This window comes from Numida meleagris, chromosome 20 (genome assembly GCF_002078875.1).
Source record: "Numida meleagris isolate 19003 breed g44 Domestic line chromosome 20, NumMel1.0, whole genome shotgun sequence".
Lineage (NCBI taxonomy): Eukaryota > Metazoa > Chordata > Aves > Galliformes > Numididae > Numida > Numida meleagris.
In genome coordinates this window covers 1,556,474-1,582,765 of record NC_034428.1, presented here as the reverse complement: position 1 = coordinate 1,582,765, position 26,292 = coordinate 1,556,474, and the positions used below count along the sequence as shown (strand labels likewise).

General features: G+C 40.8%; 1 protein-coding gene across 10 annotated transcripts in view; it reads left to right on the top strand.

The window, feature by feature from the left end:
* Positions 1–26,292, top strand: part of PLCH2 (phospholipase C eta 2) — an 82,369-nt gene that overhangs the window by 24,297 nt on the left and 31,780 nt on the right. For 8 of the 10 annotated variants that reach the window (XM_021417553.1, XM_021417552.1, XM_021417551.1 and 5 more), the window contains one exon: positions 25,212–25,358. In XM_021417553.1, coding sequence (XP_021273228.1) covers positions 25,212–25,358 — 147 coding nt within the window. Of the gene's footprint in view, positions 1–20,250; positions 20,945–25,211; positions 25,359–26,292 lie in introns of those variants that run through there. The other 2 variants (XM_021417558.1, XM_021417557.1) reach the window with 2 other exon arrangements.

The following is a 26,292-nucleotide window of genomic DNA, read 5'->3' as shown; positions in this document are numbered from 1 at the left end:
CCTTTGATCTGTTAGGGAAATTTTGGTTCATTTCAGATTCATTCAAATTTTGGTCTAACAAGCTTTAATTGACTGTTTCAGGGATAAACCTCAGGGCTGTCTTATGTAAAGATGCAGACTAATGCAGTGTAGTATTCACTTTCTGCATTTTCCAAGTGCATTGTTTTGAAATACAGATTTGCAGATATAATTTAATGCGGATTCTTCTTGCCTGAAGCAGCAGTAAGATCTCTGCATAACAGGAACTATAAATTATTTGCACATGTGTTTATAAATGCATGATGTCTCATAATGAACTGCTAAGAATGACGATGTTTAGGCTTTTACTGGGCATACCTGTGTGGTTGGTTTGACTAGGTGAATGTTGTCAAGGACTGTCAGTGTCTTTAGAATAAGTTTAGAATTATGGAAAATCAGGGTGGACTCAGAAGCTTCCTTGAACAGCCACATTTTTCAACTTTGGTTTAATTTTCAGGCTTTGTATTTTCAAATTGCATCAGTTATTTTGAACCAGAATATCATATTTGTTAGTGGGAGCTGTTAATGTATTCCTAATGAAAATTCACAATTCATTTGTGGACTTCAGCCACAGTTAAGAATGATAAAAAATAGTGAAGACCTTTGATAGCCTTTGCTTCTACCAGGTTACTCCATTTAAGGTTTCATTCTTTCTCTGTATTCCCTCCATGTGTTTCCTGGGCAAGCTGCTGTTTAGCCATTCGTGTTCATGAGAGTTTAGTTCTAGCCCTTTTTAAAAAATAAAACCCAGCTGGGGTCAAACCTGATAGTAAAGCTTTGATGCATGCTGCTGTAGCACATCATTCAAAGTTTAGTCCCCCACAGTTCTCTCCCCTAAGAGGAATCTCTTCATTTATTCATATATTATTTAGCTGGTGATTTGAGTAACAGATGTGTATAGGGGAACATTAATAATTTATTACCAAGAGGGAACAAACCATGGCCTGTGGATAGTGAGGGCAGACTAAATTTGCTGGGTTGTTGGGAGCACAGGCTGCCCTTAAAAGAGAAGGAGTTTGGTCACCTTTAGGGATGCTCAGCTCCATGGTGAACAAAACTAGGCCCTGGGGTGCACATGGCAGAGCAGGCATGTTGGGTGCAGAGCATCGCTAAGAACAGTGCTGCTGCATGCAATTCAGCAGTGCTACGTAGAGATATGTATGCTAGAGACCTATTTGCACCAAATCCCTGTGTGAATTAAAACTTCAAGCATCTCTGTGATATTTGTAGGACAACACTAATGCTTAGGATGTGATGAGACCTGAGCTAATGCCTGTTGAACCCTCTTCTTAGCACTGTTGGGTTTTGGTTCGAGATTATGCAGATTTTTCGATCTCCAGTGAGGACATACTTGAAAAGACTGGTTTTTGTCACATCCTCAATGAAATCTGAAGGTAGATCCAACATGCAACAGGGCTTTGTAGTAAAAATCTAAACTAGAGATGACCAGAGAATCTTGAATGAAACCATTTACTTTGGATCTATAAGCTTCACCAAACGTGAAAAGTTACATAAAGTTAGATTTTCTTGTTTTTCATTTCAAATTAAAATTCAGATTAAAATCACATTTCAGAGCAAAAGCAGCTGCTACATGTTGTTACCAGGATGCTCTTTTATGTCGAGTTTGTGAATGCAAAGCAGGCTGTAGTCAGCCCACAGGGTTGATCCTCTTCAAAAGGCCAACCTCACTCAAAGGTAGTGAAAGTGCCATGGGAAACTCTACCTATTCCCATTCATAGGATAAAAAATATGTTTGCCTGTGGGGTGGTTGTAGGTTTGTGTGAGGTGCCAGGGAAAGCTGCAGTGCCACGAGGTGCTGTCGGAAAGCTCGTGGCAGTATTGCATGTAAAGCAGATGGGAAGTAAAACCTACTCCTAGTATTATTTCACTTGGGTTAGGTACAGTACAGTGTATAAAACTAGTTGAGAGCATCTCACAGGCTTCAGAACATGAATGATGCTTTAAGGTATAAAATTGCTGTCATCTGTTTTACACATGGCAAACTGAGGTATGGTGAGAATTAGGATAACTAAATACTCCACTCTTCCACTGGAATAGCTCTTTGGCTCAGGAACTGGGAGAGGAGAGGGACTTCAGCTGGCATTGTTCTGCTTGTTTTATTACTTATTTTACCCCTGTGAAGACATTCTGTTCTGAAAAGGATCTGCAACACAATAATGTTTTAATATATAACTTCTAGTGTAGAGGTGTTCTGTGTGGTTAATGCAAAGTTATCAGGGCAAAAGCAGATTCCATGTTTCTTTTCCAAGTCTGGAGCTACTGCAAAAACTGTTGGAATGTTCTCCTACCTTTGTGCTCTTCAGCAGCCTCAGCATCCTGCATTTTCCCAGTTTTCTAAATTTTTAGAGATCTCCATCTGGAAATGGGGCTCACTGTCCTTTAAGAACCCATTGCATCGGTGGGTCACTGTTACTCTGCCCAGCATCTTATGCATCATGATGAGTGCCATTAAGTGCAGTCAAATTTAAACTAAAACTGAGGACGTTAAACTTCTTCCTGTCAAAGCTGCTGCTGCTGCTGCATGGTCAAAGCTATAGGACAAGTTGGCTGTGCACAAAGTCTGGAGAGAAAAAAGATGTTCTCATTCTGTCATTCAACATGATAAAATGCCACACTCCACGGCAGCGTCTGTTTGTTGTGCTACTGCACAAAGTTATTAATATTTTTCAGTACTTTTCCCTGTCAGTGACTCTCGGGAGCAAGTTTAGAGAGAGTTCCTTTTGTCTTCTGAGATCTACTTGAGTGTATACAAGGAAATAAATATCTCTATACAAAGAAATAAATATTTCCTTCAACATGTATGCCTCCTCCAAACAGGTATGAAGATAAGAGGCTAAGGCAGAATTGTTTTGTGACTGAGTTCTCAGCAGATACAGTAATTCAGAAGGCTGATAACAGAATGCAAAGGTTTGGAAGGCCAAAATGTGCTGTGTGCCTGGTTGTTGTGGGGAAGTGACCTCACCAGGTCTAGTGACTGCTCCGTGCCTTTGAGATTTGGGTCACATCAGCAACTGAAGCCTGAAGATGGGAGCCACAGACTGGGTCTGTCAGGGCTGCCGTGATTTTCTCCTTCCAGAAAGCCTTCAGGGCAGGGGCACCATGGGCAGGTATTGGTTCCCATGGTGGGCAGCTTGAAGAACCATAGGCAAGCATGAGCTGCTTGCTGCATGCTGTACAGTGTGCAGGCAAGAACTGCCGGACCCTCAGAACTGTTGCCTGGGGAAATGAGCTGAAAAGTTATTTACTGCTAATACAATTTTAATCTGCTTGAAAGCTGTAATCTACATTTTACCATTTAACTGATGAGAACGTTGTCCACCACTTAAAAGTATTCCTGCAAAGAGCAATCTTCATACAGCTTGGTTTTAGTTTTAAAGATTTTATTTCTGCTTCTGGAGATAAGGAAGTAATATTTTGTGCATTAACAGAGGGTTGGGTTTTATTAATAAATAACAAAGACCAGAATGTCATTTTAAATTCTGCTTTAATGGCAGTATGTGTAATTAAAATCAGCATTGCTTTATGTAATTCTTCTGTGGAATTAGAATTAGTACAGTAATGGCCATATCTGCGTGTGCATATGTAATACAGCGGTTATTAACTACAGCAGCTCCTGCCAGGAATATTTACCTGTTGGAAACTGACACAGGACACAACGCTGTCTCTGAGCAGGGCGCACTGGGCACCTGAGGACCAGCCACCACGCAGGAGAACACGCCGTGCACAGGGAGCTCACAGCTCCTTTGTGGCAGCTCAGTGGGGGTGACCTGTAAAACAGAATGATCTGTGACTTTGTAGGCAAGCTCCTGTAGAAGATGCTTTGGAGCTGCTTCTGGATGAGGGGCGAATGATCACAGTTATTTTGTATAAAATGGACTTGACGTTTTGTGGTAATAGTCTGAACGACAGCTGGGAGCGCAGAGGAAAGAATGGTGAAATAGTGTTCTGGTGTAAAACACAGCTTAAGACATTAACTGTGTAACTCAAACTCCACGTCCCTCTGCATCTTGCAGAGAAACCTAATTTTTTAAATCTCCACAGGCTTCTCAGAGGCAGAAGATGCTAATTTTAGAAATGTGGCAGCTCGTCTTCCTCCCCACCCCCTTCCATTTGCTGCCAGAATGTTTAACAATCCAGTAAACAAGCTGTAGGGAAAAAAAATAAAAGGGAGAAAACTCAAGAGCTTAGGTTACTGGCCTCTTCTCAGTGGCATTTCTGCTGAAGGGTCTGCTCCCTGCTCCTCTCATAGGTCTTGAGTTTGAAACCTATTTAAAAATAGAGCAGTAACAGTTGAGCTGACAGCAAAAGAGAGCATTTAAAGGTGGAGTACCCAGCATTTTCCATCTCCCTTCAGTGACCTCTTTAATTGTGTGCCATTATTCAGGGTAATTTAAATTAAAACATTGCAGAAGTAATGCTTGGAAATAAAGAAAAAAGCCCTAAATCTTCAGGTAGGATTTTGATGTCTTACTTTGGGTGTTCATTCATACTCTCACTCTAGAATTTGCAACCGTGTCCCCCGTAGGTTCTGTTGAGCTATATATTTTTATTTCTGTGATACCAGAATGTGCTGAGACTTTTTGCTTGAGGTCCCTCCCTCTGTTACATGTAGTTGTAGGTGTTATCTTTGCTGAAATTTTCTTATATTTTTTTTCAGTAGAGATAAAGCTTTTTGTTTAAGAATTTCCAGTGCAAAGTATCCAAAGTTCCCTTTGACTCCCAAACTCCTCCCGCTCTGGGATGCCTGCTTTACTCTAACCTCAAAATTGAAGTTATAAAAGCATAAACAAAAGAAAGCAATATATTTAAAATTAGGTATTACTTGTTACTTCAGAGTATTTATATGACTAAGGGCTTTTTTGTTAGACCTATGCAAGATACAGTGCGTGTACTGTTTGGGAAGGTTTTGTGTTTAAGTAGAAAGTGCAAGACTGTGAAACATTCATGACATTCAGAGCACGTGGATGATAAATCTGCTCATATTTAACATGCATCATAATTTTAAACACCCTCAAGTGTCTGGAAAGTTTAACAAAGCATGAATGCTTTACCTTCTTAGTGCTTTTGCAGAGCAGTGCGTTCTTCTTTTTCAGATTGCTTGGAACAATGGAGCTGAGTGCAACACAGCTGCTTTTATACGTATAAACATGTTGTCGTCTATTATTAATTAGTAATTGAGACCACCTCGCTATGCGTTTTTTCAGCACATCAGGGCTCAACTACATGAAAACTGTTCAGAAATTGAGGTCATAGGTGTGGTGGAATGAATTACAAATTTTGATGCTGCAAAGAGAATTAGCTCAGAATAGATTTGGCTTCCAAATACTGCTTATTGAACACGCATTTTGTCATCTGCTATGTGTTCTGTCTGCTCTCTTTTCTGATAAATGGAAAGATTAACTTGTTCTGTTGTTGCCTCATTCCTGACTTTGGGTATCTTGTGTTTTATCCCTGGCATACGACAAAGATACAATTTACTATGAAGTCTTTTAGTTGCTAATAAGGACAATTCATATTTCTGGCAGTCATTATCCTGTTTTTGGTTGTGCTTGTTTTGCTCCTTCTCCACGGCACTGAAATAACGCTGACATTAGCTTCTTAGGATACGGAGCTTTGCAGATAATAGGCTGCTAGGGTAAAAGTATGTCAAAAGCAGTAACGCAGGCAGGCACAGAGAAGGGAGCTGTAAACATGCTCTATTCCATTACCACTAGAATAAAAATGAAGTAAAGAAATTGGGTTGGGCTGCATTCAAGCAAGAATCTCTATGCATTTATATTTTAAGTGGAGAAAAGGGATTATGCGGAGAAATGAAGATATCTGAGGTCATTTAGTGTTAATCTGTGAGCTATCTCAAAGCGTTGCATGAATGCATCAGTAATAACCAGGCCCACAGAGGAGCAGCTGAGATTTAGCACCTCACTGGGGAGGACAGAGAGGTGTGGCTGGGAGGAAGCAGCAGCAGAGCTGCTGGGAAGGGCAGCTATCCTCACATTAGCAGCACAACCAGGAATTAAACCTAATTTCCTGTTCAGTGCTGCGTATACTCAAAGGCACACTTTCACAGCAGTATAGAATGTGTGGGAAATCAGTCCTTTCAGGTGTGCATACATCCCCGAGCTGTTTCTCAGGCTGCAGTTTGTTCTCGATGGTGAATACGTTCCTGTTTTTCACTAAGATCAAAGATACCTACCCCTCAAGTGGTAGGAAATGCCATGTACGCTCCTCTTCCTCTTCAGGATTGTATTTGAAAGGTGTGACTGTGGCAGTAGATGAAGTTGCTTCTGAAGAAATGATTTTTTTGTACTACTTATGCTGTTCCTCATGCTTTAGATTTAAAGAGCAAGCCATCAGCCAATGGGGAGACAGTCAAACAATTCCAAGTTTGTGAGAATCAATGTTACAATTCCGAAGTGGCTAATACAGTTGTCACAGCAAAGTTTGACTTGGTTTTTATTAATGTGTATTTGAATTTCAGTTGATGTAGCGTTTAGAAGAGTACATGAGAGCTCATTTGCCTGGTAACTGAATACTTTGCAATTTGCCTAAAGGCGGGAGCTTAAAAATCTCTACTTTAAAGTTGGATGGATTTTTAAATTATTTGCATTCCCAGATACATGTAGGTGGCTAATGCAATCTTCAAAAGTTTTAGATTATGAAATTCTAGTAAAGTAAATGGGAAGCAGGATGCCTTCCTGTGTCTGAAAATTACTGCTTATGTACATGTGTACAGCCACGAACCTCTTTTACAGTCTGGCAGAGAAACTAAGTGGCTTAGATGGTGTGGAAGGTGACAGCGTGAAGACTTGACTGCCCATCTCCCACACGTCTATAGGTGAAGCTGAGTGATGGCTGTCTGCCTCTTGTCCCTTAGAAACGTCATCACTACCCCTTCAGGATAGCACGAGTGATTCTTAGGAACATGAGCAGTGGAAGTGTTGCTGTGTGTGTATTTCGTCTTGGCTGTAACTTCAGGTAGGGATTTCATTCTGGGTGAATAAAAATATCTGACTTTCCTCTTTTTCTCATAAAATATGGACTTTAGGAATACCACAGGTGGGGTCATACTTCAAACACAACTCCTTCCTACTGTCTGATTCCTGAAGGCAGGTCGAGGTTTGCCTGGGAACTGTTTATACAGACTCAGTGCATTTTAGAAACACCTATGGCTGGAGATGAGGCATTTGCATAGTCATGCCCAAAGGTTGTTTTTTATTGCTGAATATGGGCCGATTGTAGTTTGTCAGATATTTAATGATGCTGCATTGAGAGTGATTGTACAGCAAGACATAACACATTTGACTTTTTAGTTGTAAAACTGGAAGGAATGTCTGAAGCACAAAGAGGCAGAGCAAGTCTCAGGATTTTTCTTTTTCTCTTAATGCCTTTAAAGTAAGTAGCTCACATTCCAGTGGAAAACAGCCTGAGCCTTGTATCTGCTTGCAGCTGGCACTGGAGCAGCTGTAGATTTTCATCTCCTGCAGAAAGTGTAAACTAAATGTTTTTGCTCAAACCAGGTGGAGCAGATGATTGTGTCTCTCACTTCCAGGTTCTTACTCAGAACTCTGAAAACAAGTCGGAAACTTGTTTATAGGGCAGCGCAGGAGATGGAAATGCATCATATAGTCTTATGGTTACGTGTGTTGCTGAAGTTGTAACACTGGAGTACGCTTTTCAACAAAATGGTTGAGAATTCATCTGTTCTGATGCATTGGCAGCTTCAGTTCTTGAGGCTTTCTCAGACCCTGTGAGTTTACTTGAAACTGCTCTTTCCTTCTTTCTCTGTTGTCTTTCCCCCTTGGTTAGGCATAAGCTAGCTGATACAGATTTTCTTGGAAAAATACAAATTCACTGAAAACCCTGAATGGCCAAGTTGATTTGTGGGTCTTTGATGAAGAAAATTTGCCAATAAAGTAATTAAGTTCTTCTCATCTCTGAATTAGAGGAGGAACTAAACAATAGAAGAAGCTGTGTGTGTAATTTATTCAGAACGTGCTGTGGTGGAAAAAAGGCTGAAACAGCTCAGGCAGGTCAGCCTTCCCAGTGCTTTGTTGCTGTCTTGTCTACCAAGATTTTACCTCTTGAACTCTGAAACATAGGAATACAGTACATTTTGAAAGGGCAGAACAGTAAGCCCACCGTAGCTACTGTTGAAAGTGAGCTTTACTGTCAGTACCAATTATGGAAAGACTGTGCATTCGGTTAGCAGTTCAGTTTCTTACCAGGAAACATCAGCTAGTCTCAAACCCACAGAACGCAGCATCAGTAATTTGTATTCCTATCTAGCTCTAGTGTTGTCCTGTTGATGGTTAAGATACAGCGTAAATGATGATACTAAGATTATATTTATTCTATCAGTAAAGGAGGTTTTCTAAATAAAGAATTCTAACCCTGCTAGCTGCTCTTGTAGTATTTCTCCACTTTCTGTCTCGGCATTTCATTTCAGCCTGTGCTTTCATCCTTCATGTTTCCTCTGCAGTATCTGTTTGCCTCTGCTGGCCCAGCCAGGGGTACTGTGAAGCTGCTGGAGGCTGCAGGGTTACTGTAAAACTGTCACTTTCAGTAGTAAAGTGTGGGTAATCCAGGGTTTTACTGGTGTCTGGAAGCTACTGGTCAGCAGTAAGCTACATGGGCTCTAGAAAGATTTTGTAGCAAAGCCTATTGCCAGAGAATCCTATGGGTTTCTGGAGTCTGTGGGCAGGAGGTGTTGTCTTTGTGTGCAGGAAGTGTAGTCTTTGTGTGCCTCTGTTATTCCACTTATACAGGAACGTAGAATTCTGATTTTATAGGTTTTCGGTGGTGTTTGATTAAACTCTTGCGTTTCACATTAGACTGGGACGTAGCAGAATGTTACGCAGAGTGTGTGCAGTACAACACCTGGCAAAGATCTGCAGGGCAGCAGAGGTCCAGCTTCCCAAGCTGCTGCAGCCTGCAGTTAAGGATGGAGTGCTTCTCAGAACGTTGTTTAATTAATCAATAATGAGAATAGCCTGAACTTGTGCAATCTTTTTTTTCCATCTGTAAAAAAAGAAAAAAAAAAAAAGTCTGCAGAAAAGTGATAGCAGGGACTGAACATGATCAAACAATTTTTCAAGTTTTATCTAATATTTGTAGAATTTTCCCTTCAAGAACAAATATAATAACACTATCTCAACATTTGGGGTTAAAAAATGCTTCTGTCTGTTTGTTTCCTGGGGCCATACGCTGTTCTTTTTAGCATGGAAGGTTCATTTATAAGAGTACTGTGCTATTATTGTACTATTGTGCTATTATAATATAACTGTTTAATTGTGCTATTATAATATAACTTGATAGCACTTGATATTGTGCTATTATAATATAACTTGAAAAGAGGAAAGAATCTGTGGAGTGGGTGAAAGTGTAATCTGAAAATAAAAGTTGCAGTAATTTGTCTTTGTTTTCCAGGTGTCAGCTTTGTCAGAGTGGGGTTGGTGGCTCTGAAGATGCAATGCATTTGTAGCCAATGCATTTGTCTCAGATGTGGATGCTTTTAGGAAATAGTGCTTTGTTCTGCCGAAAGGCACAACAAGCAGGAGAAACTACGTGACCTACTTCTGTGCAGCCAAAGTTGAACATAACCGCAGCAGAAGTTTCTAGATGGGCGTTCCAGTGGTCAGTGCCCTTTAAAACTGATACTAAAATAGCACAAAGCAAAAGTATAGGTTTTGCAGCACTCGAGCCACATTGATTACATTTTGGTGTGTGCACAAGCTGTTCAGAACCTTTGCTTTGCTTTTGATAGAAATGTGCAGAGCACCGCATCGTGCCCTTAGCAGCCTGCTCCCAGGCATCGAGGAGAATGAGGGAAATTGCAAATCAAATCTGTTCCGGATTAAGAACAAGTAGAGAATGATTTTAAAAAATAATAATACTGTTTCCTTACCAACAGTGCCAGAGGGGGAAGATTATTACCTGTGAGGAACTAATATAGGACAAGAAGTGAATGGGTATTTGGCAAGCAGGCAGATACTGGGATTTTTTTTTTAGGTTTGCTGTTCTCAGAAACTGTGAAGAATAGATGGTTTGTGCCACAACATCAAGGAAAATGTGTTTTCCAAATTTAAAAAAAAAAGGAGGAAACTAATTCAGCAGTGAATTGTGCTACACCATGGCATCATCACCATAAGGCTGGAATCACTTTACTGTGTGTTGGTGAACTTGCTGTTGACTCAGTAATATGTGTATGGAAGGATTCTATAGTTTGCCAATCTGATTGTGTCAGTCTTTGTAACTGCCCGTAAACATTTGGCAATAAAACCTTTATTTGAAACATCCCAACTCTTCATATGTTAAAAGAATGGTGGTTTTGTGCTGTGCCTTAGCCACCTGCTGTTTCTCCTGTGGAAAAGTACATTCGTAACTATGGGAACAAAAACTTAAGAACTCTGACACCCACATGTGTTGAAGTTGATTTATAGAAGGCCTTGAATTGATGCTATGAATTGTGCTATATGGAGCTCTGGCATTTGTCTTAATTGCACTATACCCTGCTGCATTTACCAGTTGCTGTGGTTGTGCCCAGTCGTGGTCACCCTGGGCTGAGCAGTCACATCTGCCTTCAGCTCCTGCCATGCCAGCAGCGTGCTTTCCACATCCGAGTGCGCTGACCTTTCCTGGTCTCGTTGGCACTTCTGGGTGTGAAAGCCATTTCTGCCTGGCTTTTCGTGTAGAAATCTCCTGTCTTATACTAAATCTTAGTTACTGTGAGATCATTTTTAGTGCTAACATACTTTGGTCTTTGTGATAATACAATCTGTGTTTATTTTAATTGAAAAATTCGGAGGTATTGTGGATGCATTCAAGTGTTTTTTTTTGGTGTTTGCTCTGTGACCCTGTTTTAACTGCATAGCAAAAACCTCCCAGAGATAAAGCATTTTGTTAAACAGGTGTTACTTATATTCCAAATCAGGATTTAGTTACTGTATTGGAGTCCCACATTTGGGTAGTTAACTTTTAAAATTAAAAAAAAAAAAATAAAATTGGAAATGCAACAAATGTTGATTAAAATTGAGTGGCTTATCGGTGAATTAGTTTTTGTTTTTTTTTTGAAGTGAGATATTTTGTAACATTTGTAGGGGGTGTTGGAAGATAATTCACGTGAATCAGACCAGAATTTCATCACATTTGTTCTCTCATCAATGGATGTTGATTTATATTCATCATTCATTTTCAAGCTGGCTTTCTTGTGGACTTTAAAAATAATTGTCACATTGAAATCTGTTTGCTTTGAAAGATAAGTGCTTATTTTCTTGGTATTTTTTTGAATAATATCATTTCCATTGCTGAAAAACAGCTTCCCTCATGAGAACAGCGGGATTGAATGCGATGCCCCTCATAAATATACTTTACCTATGGAAAATACTGAAGGAAGGGTAGATCCTGAGAGGATTTGATGTGTGCGTTCAGAATATAAACAGCTGCTGCAGATATTTTGCCTTTAAAATATTCTGATCTAATCTAGTTTTTGACTTGCTTTTCCTGAGGATTGACGTATTTAATAGCAAATCATTTACCGGTGAATGAAATCTGTGCTGCTTTCTGGCTAGAGACTTGCTGCTGTTTGTCCTGCAGTGACTGCTGTATCAGTAGTTGAGCAGACTCCATAAGAAATGATCATCTTTTTTCAAAGGCTTGGAGGACTGTCTGCCAAACCTCAACCTATTACATAGCGCATGGTTTCTTTGTATGTAAAATGTCATCGTGATGATGAATGCAGGTTCTTTGTGCCTTCTGCCCCTGTGCATTAGGTCAGCCTGAGTTTGCATGGTGCACTACAGCAGCAAGGGTCCTCAGTACTTGCCCTTATTAGCGTGTATTAAAAATGTAGCAGATACAATGGGAATAAATCAAATGCAGCGTGGAATAAATATGCAGTGCCCCTGCCCCACGAGGCTCTTGGGATAAGTGCTCCTGAAGTGCACCTGAACTGAGTTGCTCAGGAGATGATATCTCAGGGGATATAGTTAGTGTTGAAAAAGAGCAAGCAAACAGGATCATGTTTTGCTGAAAAAAGGCTTGGGCCAAATCCTTAAATCATGACATACTTAGGACAGGGGAATTCATGCCTAAATGAAAGTAGGGTTTTCATGTCGGATCTTGCAGAGTATTGATCTGTCTGGAATGCTGTTGGGTGCCTAAGGTGCAAAGATAAGATAACATCAGAACCTAGCAGGACACTCTACTGTATCAGCTGGAAACTATGAACAAGCCTTGGCATTTCTCGTGTGGAAAGACTGAATCAGGTGAGAGAAAGGTGAATGTAAAAGCAGTACACAGCAAATTAGCTTCTTCAGTAGATTGAGATTAGAGCTTGAAATTGCTATAAGGCAGCACAGCAGTGTCAAAGAGCAGAAAGGAGTTGACTTCGCTTGCTGTGGGCAGAGGGGGGAGATGGAGGCAGCAGTGTCTGTTAGGGGTGAAGGGCTGCAGGGTTCTGCGGCAGACTGCAACGCTTTTGGGCAGAGTACTCATACAGTGCTTGCTCCCATCCATCAGTTTTCCTTACCTAAAGAGAACTGTTTTTTCTGTTCATTTGCCAATCTTGTTTATTTAGATTTCAGGTTCTCAGAGGCACAAATTCTCTTACCCCGTGTATTTCAGGGGCATATACTACAAACAGAAACTATTTGTTTGGGGCTTCTAGGCAGCACTGTCATGCTAAGATGCTGAAATTCTCTGGAATTTAGGCAGACCTGAAGGCATTACACTCTTGTGTATTGTATTTTCGGACACTACATACGGTAATGTGCATCGTTTGTGAGCCATTTTCCATAATTCTGCATTAATCTTTTCCTGCAAATTCAGGAGGGAAATGCAGTTTCTTGCCAAGAAAAGAAATTGGAAGTCCAAAAACAACAGCTTACATATATTTAATCAGTAATTGTAGACTTGATTTCTCAACCTAAGCAAGCATGGGAGGATACCTTAGCAGTATGCAGGATGCTGTATGGACACAGGGGAGGCACAGAAATCAAATGGAGTTTTTTTCTTTCTTAAATGAATTAGCACTCCATTAATGTCTGTTGCCTACTGAATGAAAATCATCCCTCGGGATGACAAGTGGATTATCTTTCTACTTATTTCCTAACATCCATGAGCGTTGTGAGTTCTCTCTTGAAGGAGAGGGGAACAAAACACATGCTTACATCCTATCTGAGAGTGGGGAAACAAAGAGTTAATAAAAGATTATCCCAGGTGGCTGAACACTTGAGTTGCAGTGAAAGGCTGGTAACATTCATTTAGCTCCTGTGCTGGTTTCTACCTGTCAGCTGCTCCTGATACACTGCTATACAGAGAATAAAAAATGGGCTCGCTCAGACCAGAAGCAGCAAGCATCCTTAGGAACTTTCTGATGTTGCATTAAAGACCAACCTGCAGTGTTATTTTTTATTATTTAAAAGAGGCTTTTGAAATATCAGTGATGTGCATATGGTCTTTGCTTCTTCCTCTGGTGTTTTGTTCACTTGATTCTCTCACTGGAATATGGATGATACAAGCACCGTTAAATGCCTCAGCCCAGATAAAGGTAAGAAGAAATGTTATTTTAACCACCTTAATATCACCTTAAACCACTCCTATAGTGAGTTAGACTACAGAGAAAGATAGAGTTTAGTGTGCTTTTTTGGTGGCTTATTTTGTTATTCAAACTTAAACCCTTAAAACAAATACCTAGCAGTTGCTTAAGGCAGCGTTTGCTGTTCCGTACCTTTGCCTCCTATTACCTCCAAACCTTGAATAATGCATGTATTTCGAATGGCTGCATCTTCCTGCATGAGTGCAAGGGAGGCACCAGGTATATTTATGTCCCTTTTCTGCTCACTTAAGTAGCAAGCTGTCACCATAAAGAAAGGCTTTCTATTTTTAACCATAGACCTTCTGCTACCCACATTAGAAGAGAGAAGAGAGACTGTGCTGCTGTGAGTCAACTGTATTGTTTTATGGTTTCTTTTAATATGTGATTTGCTTCTAATTAGGTACAGTTTCTTTACACCCATTAAATAAGTGCTTAGAAACTGTTTGGGTTCGGTTTGTCCCTGGTGGAGTTACACGAGGGGTGAGTTCAGTCCCCCAGTCCTCTCTGTGAACTGCCTGCATCTCTACTTACTGTGCTGCCAAAGTTACCTGCAACTCGAAAATGAACGTCATACCTCTGGCTTCTGAAGAAATTATAGTCATTCAAGACCACCTCTCAAAAACCCCATTTTTATTTTTCAAAAGCTTTATCTTCTAGTTAGTTTATTTAGGATCATATCCTTAAGTGTGATATATTTTAATTAAATACCTGCTTGCTTGTCTGTGGGCATTTTGTGTTTTGTGCCTATTAGGCATGTGGCTTACCGAGTAGTTATGCAATGAGAGGGATGACTTACGTGTGCTCAGCAGCTCTGTGCTGTTCTATCAGCACCTTCGTGCCAGTGGGAAAGCAGATCAGTAGCTCTGCCTCCTTGTGTGTTCAGCTAGCAGAATACTTTGTGACACGTTCATGAATATCTTGCCGTATCTGCTGAAGGAGACACTCACTGAAGTTTGCTTTTCTTTTAGAGCATTTGCTCAAAAATTCGTATCTATATTGAAACTTTCCCTAAGTAAAACAGTTATAGCGTTTAGATCTAACTCGATGCTTGGGTGCTGGAACCATAGCTGCTATCCTTTAACTCTGTTTTGACTCCTCCATTTACTATTACTCTCATACCAATATAAGCTAAAATGATGCTGTTTGCTCTGGAGGTGAGAAAAGGTAACGCAGGCAGGCTCATCACTGCAGCAAATACTCTTCCAGTAACTGAAGAAGGATGTGAAGATGGAAGCAAATTGATTTAGAAGTCTCGTTACGCAGCAGAATTGTTATTTAAAAAAAAAAAAAAGTCTGTAGAACACCTCCTAGAAAATCTTCTGTTGTAAATAGAAATGGCCATTGTTTTCCTGCCTATTATGGCTACTTTAGCAATGATACACTTATTAATAAAAATAATATACAAACCAAGAAAATTTTTCTCTATGACAGCTTTAATGGTTATGAATGCCATGCAGATAATTCAGGTAAGTAAGGAAAGATTCAGAGTATGCATCAGAGGGATAGGAAAGTCTTAACCAGTGTGTTACTTTGAGATGTGTAAAGAATTGCAGCGGTGACAGTGGGACACATTTAAGTGTTGTTCAGTATTCTGTGATGATTGTATGAGTGTTTGAATAGTTATTTATATAACAAAACGCTTGAAACGTATTGTAAAGCTTGGCAGAAGGGTTAATTCACCTGTATGATTCAAGGATGTTCACCAACTTCGTGTTTCTGCCAGATGGTGTCGTTCTAAGCTAGGTGGTGGAAGCACGCTGAAGAGAAATGGGGTAACTTGAAGGAGGAGAGGTTCCATGAGCTGAAGGTACAGGCAAGGCCACTTAATGGCCTTTGTTTCTAAAGGGTGGTTACCTTCCTGCTCGTTCATGGGCTTGGAGGAAATGTGATTTTCCTCTCCCTCAAGTACAATGCTGTGGCGATGCAGCTGGTCTTGTGGGCCTAAATATGAGTGCATGTATTTTTTGCCACAGAAACATGTTCATTGCACTGGAGCTGACAGATTAAGAGAAAAAAAAAAAGAAAATAGTCTATGTGTAACTATCTTTTTCTTGGTATCGTTTATTTTGTCCAATTAATTTTGTGGAGAATATGATGAATGTGTAGCTTCTGAGAGGAAGAACTTAACGCTCTAAAGGTATGTTTAGCTGCTGTGAACTCTTGTCTAATTTTAGGATTGCAAATCAGGATTGCTCTGAGAATATATCACCCTTGATATAAATCAAAAGCTTTTTTTTATCTCTGGTAAGATGTTGAGTGAGTTGTTGTTATGGTTTGATCTATATGCAATTTCCTTTCAGTGCTTTAGAAAGTCCCTAAGCTATTGTTTTTATACTGCAATGGAAAAATGCATCCCGCATAGTTCTTTGCATTTAAAAGGGATCTTAAAAGCCCGAGGATTTCAGATCTCACTTGGCCACATAAAGCCCTGAAATTTAGCATGTTTTCTGACACCAAGGGCTGGAAGGTGGCAATAGAAACTTTCACGGAAAGTGACATTGCAAACTATATCTAGCACTGAACACGTTGTTAACGGTGGCAGAGATGGCACAGTGATTTAGGTAAGCATCAGGATCTGGTATGGAGCTCAGGTGTCTTGAGAGAGAATGCTTTCCCATGTGCTGCTAAAGGCATTTTGTGTTACAGCTGCTTCCATGAGATTGGGTGATACGTTTAGCCAGCAGCCCGAGGACAGTCTGGTATGGTGTGTTCTGTCAGGGTTCAGCACGCTGCCCGCTGTGCTGGGTTCTAGTCTGGTGGGGAAGTTACCTCTATTCAGCCCCTGCCTCCTCTTGTGTGTGGGGCACAGGGCGGTGGCAGCGTTGCTCTCTGCAGAGCTTGAGGTGTTTGGTGGCAGAGAGCAGTGATGTTTTGTGGCATGGTGTGGCCGGAGAGAGAGCGCATCTCCAGAGTTCAGCCCCGGAGCTGACCTCACCAGCCTCCAGGTGCCTGCTGCCTTCTGCTGGTTCTGAGCCCCAGGGGGAAGTGAATCTGGCACACTGCTTTGTTTCAAAACTGGAGCGGATAGTGGAGACCATAGGAAAAAACGTAAATGCTTTTTCCACGAGAGCCCAGAAGCAATTACTCTGCTTCCTGTATGTTTTTTCTAACTACTGAATCCCAGACAAAAAAAACAATATCAGGCAGTAAGCTTTATTGGCTTGCCGCCACTGATCTTGTGATGGACTTCAGCTCACCAGCCTGTGCTTACTGTGCAGCCATGCTATGTACTGTATCTTGTCCTGAGGGAATTACAGCAGGTGGTTCCTGCTCGAAGACAAAACATAATTATGACCATCTTTCAAGCTTGCAAAAAGACTAGCAGTTAGCTTCAAAGATTTACAGACGCTAGGTTCTGTAGAGTGATACATTTTTGAGAGGAAGATGAGAAACTGATGAGTCAATATGCTTTCTAAGTAATCCTGTCACAAATGTTTTTTAAAAAAAAATACCACAACACACAAAACCAGTAACAAAAAACGACTCCAACTTAACTGGAGTGGAACTTGAGGCAGGGATCTCACATGAAAGTGCATTTGCTTTATTTAGCCTGTAGAAGAACACAGCCTATGCGCTGCAGTAACAGGCGCTACTGGAAATGTCAGTGCACTGCATCGCTTTCAAATCATGTTTCTGTCTTTGCTGCTCAGCGCATCGTGCTCTCTTCTGTTCAGAACACATGCTGAACTGCATGTTGTAAACTGTGGCATACCTGCACATAACATAGTGATTGCTTTAGCCATTCATTTCAGTTTCATGAACAGTCACCAATTAAAATGTTAACAAGGGGCATGAACATGAGCTAGGTGTTTTCTTACAAGGCAGGAACATAGAAAGTGCTCTGCGGTACTGACGGATATCTCCCCCCCAGCCTGCCATCATCTCCCTTTCAGTGTTTGTGACCAAGTCACTGAACAGATGGTAAAGTGCTGAAAGATCTTTAGATTTTTAAATATGAAGAGTTTAAGATCTTACTTCCATAATTGTGTAGGGATATTTTCTTGTAATTGTTGGAAATAAGGTGACCGTAGACCAGCATTTAGAATCTATCTCCGAAAGAAACTTAAAATCTTTGTTTCATGGTGACATTTGTCTATACATGTGCAAAATGTCATTATTGCAGCTTTACAAGTGAAAGAATCAAATAGTTTGTAAAACTTTTTACTAAAGATAACATGGAAATTGAATTTCCTTTCCAAAAGTGGTAGCAGGATTCTGAGTAGAATTTATTCATAGGATATTGTTATTATATTATGATTGCTGTAGGCAACAACTACAGAAATATTTCAGAAATGGAACATGTTTTAGATGGAAGAAGGTTAATAATATTTCTACTATTCACTGATAAAAAGTGACACAAAATCTTAATTCATTAAGAATCAGTCCTACTTGAAGACTCAAATCACAAAGCCTAATTCTCATTTAATTAGAATAATTGCATCAAATTTTTCTGATGAGCTCAAGAGACCTAAGCGTCGTGGAAGGAGGGATAGGCTCATTGTTAGGATTACGCTGGTGCTGTTGTTGCTAACAGGCCCCAGTTCCACAAATATTGATACACATGAATAAAGTCATTGAAGAGATTTCAGGATCAGTTCATTTTAATAATGCATTGGAAAGCCTTGGAAGTGATCGTATTTTAGGTTGCTTAGCTGAAGCAATTGTCTCACAGCTTGCCCTCTGTGGCTTCCAGTGCTGAAAGATGTGCCATTGTGTGCTGTGTGACAGCCACTGGTGATTCTCCCAGGGGGATCAGTGGCCTTGCGAATTGATGCACACTGAACAGAGATGTGTTTCTGTAACACTGAATAACTTGAGTCGGTTCAGGGCCACGGCAGCAATATTCAGCTTTGAAGCGTGGTGGCTGAGAAGCAGGAGCTGGTAAGCAGCGCTGCTCCCACCTGCCATGGGCACGCTGCAGGCTGTAATCTGCCGGAGGATTACTGCGCTCGGAGCTGTGGCCAGATGGCCCACGCGTCTGCAGGAGGCTGGAGCCGGGTCCGTGCCAAAGGTCAGTGGGGTTGTTGTGTTAGAATTAAGGAAAAGGCAGCTTACGTGCTGCTGGGATAATGTTGTGGTCCAGCTGGTGCTCCGGCCTTCTGCACCGCGCGTTGCTGGTTGGGCGACCGCAGGAAGTTCGGTTCTAGCTCAGCGTGGAGCTCATTTTTGTCTCTCTTCGGAAGTTAGCAGAACCTTTCAAAAGGGATTGTTTTAGTGAATTCCTAATATAACTAATGCAGGCTTTAGTTGCTGGACAAAAACAGGAATTATAGCAGATATTGTCTACGATTCTGTCAGCATATTTTTGCTGTATCCCTCTTCTGAGGGAACGCTCATGCTGTTCCATGCAGATGCAGCACTAAAGTGCACACAGTCACAGAAACCCAAAGGCAAATGGGTCCAGCTGAAGAGAAATGGGAGCTGAGCTTGCAGGTCTTGCTGTCTAGATCATGCTGCTTTGGACCATTAGAAAGCAGTATCCTTATGGGGAAAAGAAAAAAAAAAAAAGGGGGGGGGACATAAATTATGCATTTAGCAATATTGAAAGAGCTTCATAACTTCAGTTCAAGGGAGGATTGCTGTGCTCCTGCTGTTCATGTATCTTGTGTTCTGAGCCTGTACTGTTACTCAGATGTATTTCTAAACTGTACTAAGTGATGTGCATTTCAGCCAGTTGTATGCTTTCATTGTTTTCCTTTTGAAGCACCTCAGCATTTAGTGTTTCAAATGACAAAGACAGGTTTACTAATCTATATGAAGACCTTAGGCAGTGGTATCTTATGCAGATGTATCTAAGATGTAGTGGTAGCTGTAATTTCTGCAGGTTTTCTAGGCCTTTTGACTGCTGTGTATAGCTGAAAGTACAAAGGCAAGGAGAAAAGTGGAGGAGAGAGAGCGCAGATAATGTCTGCATGCCAGCTGACATCAAAACCTTTTGTTTCCTCCTTTTATCTTGTTACTTCTACTGCAAGTTAGCAATCATTTTCTTTCTATTCTGCAGCCATTAGGAGCAAGATTTCCATGTGTGGGAAATAGGAAATAGTGATACCTGTATTAGCGTTCATATATGTGTCAGTAATTGCTGCCCATGTGTTTCTAAGCATTGTAGAGTCAGCCTTGTGCCATGAGGTTAGTTTGTTAATCTGGTAAAGTGGGTCTGTAGTGTGAAGCGTGTTCATGCAAGGATAAGCAGAGTGCATAGCTGTGAAGTGACAAATCTAATCCTTGAGGATTTACAGACCTGTTATAGTACAAGCTCTGTAACGTTCAATATTCTGGAAGCTAATATATTGAAAATACATATATTGTTTGAAAACTAGTTCACTGTGGACACCTGAAATATTTTCTGTGCTGACTTCAGCTGAAGTGTAGTTGTGTCTGTGTGCTGTTAGGTGACACACACAAACTTCTTGCTGTGCTGGGAGCCTAATTTACCTCTTGTGTTACTTCTGTTTCATGCTTGAACCTCGATGTACAGGAAGCACAAGAGATCAGAATCTGGACTAGCTATTAAAATTTCTTACACTCAAATTTTTAGTTTTTTCTTTTCTACTAAGGGCTGTGTTTGTTTCCCTTTGCATTAAATAAAATTTTTAACACTTTTCCCTTGCTTCAGCATTAAAGCACGCGCTGGAAATGAATCCACCCATCCTGATAGATTGCATTCATCACCAACCCATTTGCCTCGGGAGGATCTTCATTTTACTCGCTTCCCTCTTCCAAACCATGTGTGCTGTGTTCCTGTATCTTCTGCAACACGTTCTTTCTCTGTGTGATGCAGTCTGACTTCTCTGCCCCTTTGTGGCAGTGAGCATGTTCTTTGACAAGACCTTTGACATTCCAGCATTGTTCTTCATGTCTTCTGAATCCCACTTTTAGAACAGCCACAGGGCAGCCTGCAGACTGAAATGCTGTTTGGTTTTAAATCTTTTTGAGCCATGAAAAGCCTTTGGTACACCCGGAGAATAATAACTTTTTTGAGTGCCATGGGAGGAAGTCTTTAATCTGCGCCGTTTTGTCAGGTGAGCAAGATTTTTCTGAGGATGTCAAGCGGGGCAAGAATAGAAACCCATTTCAATAGGCTTATATCCTAAGTACTCAGCTCTGTAGCTTAAGAGTTGGGAGAGGGATTAAGTCACGTTTAACCCTTTGTTATTTTCTGCTTCTTTCCCCTACAGTTACTTAGTATCCAGCCACAATCAGTAAATAGAAGGACTTTTAAAAAGATGTTATTTTTCTCCATCTGTGATCATTAGGCCTGAAGGATGGAGAGCTGTGTCAGCTGGAAGGATCTGAATTAACCTCTTCTTGGTGGGTCTTAGAGTATAAATCTGACTTGAACTTGGACAGTGAGAGAATTTCTATTTTCCGATATTATAAATAACAGGAATTTCTCTGTACTAAAATGAAAATAAATCCATGTGCAAAGTCTGGCTTGTGTGAAATTCTAGTTCTCAACTATGAAATTAATATATTGGCATTTTTGGTTTGCTGCAGGAGTTTCCTTAGCTCTGTCTGCTTTTAATTGCGGACCTAGAGTTCAGTTGTGTCTCCTCCCTTGTTAAGGTGCGTTCCCTGTTTTGGAAACAAAGATCTGATAATCTGTAGCAGGGAAACTACCCAAAGGTATTTGCTTATTTATTTAAGAAATTCAGGGAAGTATGGGGCAGAGCAAGTAATTAAGCTTGCATTTCTCAGATCTGGCCATGCAAGGTCTGGCTTTGTGTGAAAAGGGATTAGGATCTTTAGAACAGTATTTCAGGGGTTCTTGTAGCTTCACGCTTTTCAGTTATGTGGTTATAGGTGTCTTAGCATTTTATAGAAGAGAATGATTGGCTTGCAGGCATCTCACTAATTTACTCTTGAAAGACATATTAGGAGAAGGGAAGGCTGTTGCTTCACTCAAGTCAGTAAAAGAAAGCAACAGGGATGTACAGAGGCATGTTGCTGCCCTTTACCTGTAGCCAAGACTCAGTTTGGTTTTTATTTTTGAAGAAATCTGTGGCTAAACTCTGAGGCTGGTCTACTCTAAGATGTCTGTACACAGTCAGTGAAATAAACAACTTGCGCTTGAGAATCAGTCACCTCTAGAATTCTCTCTTATAAAGCTTTTGCAAACTGTGAAAGGAGGAGTGGGAAGTACTTAATGAGTACATTTTAAATGGGCAATTTCTGTTTAGTTTATCAAGCTAGAAGCATGTTGCGTTTCTTGTGCAGATCACAGATGGCAAGAGCAATTGTATATTGTGCTTAGTGTAGATTAAGAGGTTGTGATAACATAAATGACAGATTTCTGTGTTTGGAGTTTATTGGATGCACTTCAAAGGGAATGAGGTAGTAACTTAGTGCTATTTAAAAATTCATGCTCACCTGCTTTTACCTCTGCCACTCTTCATGCATTCTGTTCCTGGTTTCTGTGAACTGCATTTGTTCTGCACAATGTAGCTGGCTGACTTGTTTCATAGGAAAGCGTCTTCTGTGGGGTTGTCTCATTTTGCAAAGACACTACCACACAGATTGTGAGATGAAAACATGCTGCTAACTAAGAAGAAAAACAAAGCACTTTTTTTTTTAACCTTCTTATTTTTCTACAGCTGTAACATGTGTCACCTAAATCCCTTGACTGGATAGGGCAGAACCACAGCTTTAGGATTAGTGAGTACGGGGGATTTAGGATTCAAGCATACATGTTGCTGTGTTTTCAGCGTATCTAGTTTTTGCTGCCTGGAGAGAAATATTCCCATTAAAATATTGAGGAGAACCTTCTAAGAAAAGATGAAGATTCCTACAACGATATTTTGAAGAGCTGTGTGAGAAGAAAAAGGGATCATTCCTGTTTTTCAGAACTGGAAGGAGAATAAAGAGCTTAAGCACCTCGCCAGATTCACAGTGAAAGGCAAGGGTGACTTAGGGGGGATGGATCACGCTATTAACATTGCACTTATTTACTGCAACGGATATTGCTGTTGGTTGTTGAAGAGCAAGTAAAGCCATCAGCAAAAGCACTTGCAAATCTGTGTGCTGTCAGATGTACAGAAGAGGTCCTGCTACGCAGCCGTCGCTATCAGAAGAAAGCAGCATGGAGGAAGCCAACAGCTGTGAGCTGGTGTATTGTCTTGGTGGGTGCTCCACAGCTGGGAATGTAGCACAGGAAAGGAACGTTGTCAGAAGCTCCTTCTGTCCATAAGTGGAACCACCTGCATGCCATTTTGCCTCACTGTCCATCATTTGTCTGTGTTAAAATGCTGAACTGAAACGTACCCGTCCTCCAAACCAGACACACAGATACATCATACAGAATGAGAAGGATTTTGCTGCTATTTCAGTAGTCTAAACTAAACGAAGAGGAGGCCTGAAGTTACTGATGAACTGCTCTCTCTGTAACAGCCTGAAGTATACCACTGGATTTTGGAGATCACTGATTATGTTGAAGTGTTTTTTCCCAATAATATTTCTATAACTTACATTGAAAGTTTGCAACTACAGAATCAATCTCTGCTGAGGCCTGCAGTGTTTGTGTTCCGTTTGGAAGCTGCCCTTTGTCTCAGCTATGGATGCCACAGGAAGCCCTTTGCTTCAGAATAAGTTTTCAGTTGCCCGCCTGGCTGAAGAATTTTTCTGGGTTGGCGGCAGCATCGTAGCTTCTCCGCGGTGGAAGATCGGCCGTTTTGGTAAGATGCAGGCTGCGTGCCTGCCGCTCCATTGCTCAAGGCAGTGTCATCTGAGCTTTTATTTTTCAATCTTGTTTAGTGACAGCTTTGTTAGCAGTGGTGTGGTGGAGACACAGACCTAGTCCTGTGTTATTTTGCAGTTATTTGGATCTGTTGCCAGTGCACTTCTTGGTCTTCAAGAACCTCGCAGTTATATTTTCATTATTAATCTCTTCTCATTCCCCTGGAAATGCAAATGCTGTGTTGTTCACTTTGACATGTGTGAACTTTTGAAATTTTCTGTCCTCCATACCCACAGAATGGTAGGTTTGCTCTCTGGTCTTGGTTGCCAGAATTCTGATTTTTTTTTGTGTGTGCAATATTTGTCTGGTTTTCAGTCTTCGAAACAAACATCTAGAACAGTCCTGTCGTCTTCTTCCATAGTAGGCCACTGAACTCTAGTGAGGTTATTTTAAATATACAGGCATGCAGGGACAAAATTCTTAAGCTTCCATAGTTGTTTGAGAAAGATCCCTTGTGCTGTGTATTTACATGCATTATGTATTATTTATATGTTGACTTTAAGGAGATTTGTTGTCTCCTGTCTGAACTGGAACTGATATTCCTGACAGGAGGAGGTGGAGCTTGAGTTTATCTATCAAAGAGCCAGCTATTGCTGTAAGATCGTTTCTGGAGAGTTATTATTAAGCGTAGCAATCATTATCTCTCTATGGATTTGCAGTGCTGAACCTTTGATGGCCATGGGAATCTTCTGTTGGCACCTGGGAAAGCTGCTTTGGTTCAGTAATATTTTAAGGGAACAGCTTGCTCTTACAGTGCACCGTACTGAAGGGTTTCTGGAGGCTCAGAAACATGATGCATGTTCTAGGGCCATGAAGACGGGACTCTGAAATGTGTTTGCCTTTCCATGCAGTATTTGGCAAAGCAGTCATTTTGAAGCATGTGACCAGGATGCTTCCTGCCCAGATCAGGTAACAGGGCAGAGCTTGGTAGTGGTGTGATGCTGCCCATAGGATTTCTATAAACTGATGGGCTTGAGCCAGAGCTGTGTAACGTCACCCAGAACCATTCTGGACTTCAGTCACAGATCTTTAGACAAAGCCTCCTCCATGTATAAAAATATTCAAATGACTCAATTCCTCCAACTTCCTTTCATCCTCAATGCTAAAATGCTCCCACTCCTCCACAAACATACCAACCACCAAAACTCCGAGAAGACAGTAGTGCTGCTAAACCATAATTAACAGAGATCAGAACATCTTTGTAACAATAAGCATGAAACAGGGCTCGTTTTTCCTCATGTCAGGATAAGCTGTACTGATTTATATTCTATGTTTTTTTTATTTATTTTTACTTTGAAGCTTTTAATAGTAACTATAAATGTTACTATGAACTATAAAAAAAAAAACTCTTTGAGTCTTTGCTGCATCAGTCCAGTGTTGCTTAGTAAAAATACAAGAATGGGAACTCAGTGTGCGAGGTTTCCATTTCCTGAAAATAACTCTCCTGAGGTTGATGAAGTTGTGCCAGTTTTTGGTGGCCAAGAATCCAGGCTTCCAGGTGAAATTTAATTCTGTGTCCAGCACGTATTTTGTGTATTGCACGAACTCAAATTAAGCGTTCGGAATAAGAATAGAAGGGTATGTACCTTGTGCCAATTCTGACAAATGGATGTTCCATACCTATCAATATGAGTGGAAACTAGTATGTTTACAGATAAGTTCAGATTCCAAGAGTTTTTTTGACTTTGATCATATGACATGACCTCTTGTATCAGTACAGAAAATCATATCTGTTGAATTGTTGATTGAGCAACTGTGTGTTGTTTGTATGTTTTCTTCTTGTAAAGGTGACTTTTAAAGGGAATAAAGCCTGACATACTGATATCACTTTATTTCTCTCTTCAGTGGAAAGATGTATGAGCTCCATGCAAGCTGGTACCCAAATGATCAAACTCCGTGGTGGCTCCAAAGGGTTGGTCCGCTTCTATTACCTGGATGAGCACAAGTCATGCATTCGCTGGAGACCGTCCCGAAAGAATGAGAGAGCCAAAAGTGAGTGTCAGCCACAGAGCCATTTATTCTGATTCCTCCTAGGTAGGATCTTGCCCTCTTATGAATGAATCTGAACCAGCATGAAGGATTTGATTCATTCACAGGTGATCAAGCAAAATATTGTACTTGGATTTCAAGGAGCATAAAGTTATTTTATAATGATTAATAGTTTATGAGGATTAAATTGCTGTTGTTAACTGTGCAGGTAACAGCAGTTTAGTATGTTGGAAGTGAGTTGCAGGCAAAACCTGTGTGAATCAGGGCCCTTGGATCGTGAGGTTTCCTTCCTTTCTCTAGAGGATTTATCTACAGGATTATTACCCTTCACCTTTCCATTCCTGTTGCTTGGGTAATTGTATAGTATATGACTGAAGAGTACTTATCACTGAAATGGTTTTTTTTTTTTTTTTTTTTATTTCTCAGGAATATATGTATAGGCATGCTGTAGGTCAGCATCAGTCAGTCTCAACATGCTATGTAGATGCCATGCTAGGAGAGGTTGCTCCATTTTGCTCTTCTGAGCTCTTACAGTTTTGTGCAGGAGCGAACAATTCTATTCATCATTTCTACTGTCAGACACAAAGGATGTTCCCATGGATACTTGTTGCTGTAGCTGTAGACAAAATCAGGGACGCACAGGTGGTGTAAGTGCTGGTACTGAGTCAGAGCTGCCTGCAGACAGCAGTTACAGTCAGCCAGGTAAATTACCCTACAGCCAAGGTACGTATGCGGTATAAGAGGCCAGGAGGGCAAGCTGTACGTGCTGCTGAGCACAGCACAACCTCAGTGTAACTGTTACATGTAGCACTAACTCCTAAATGTACAATGGTCTTCTGACCATATCTCAACGCTGGTTTTGGAGACGTGTACTTCAGATAAGCTGAAGAGTAGGAATTAAAACCAGGCAACGTTACACAAAATCATAGAGAATCAG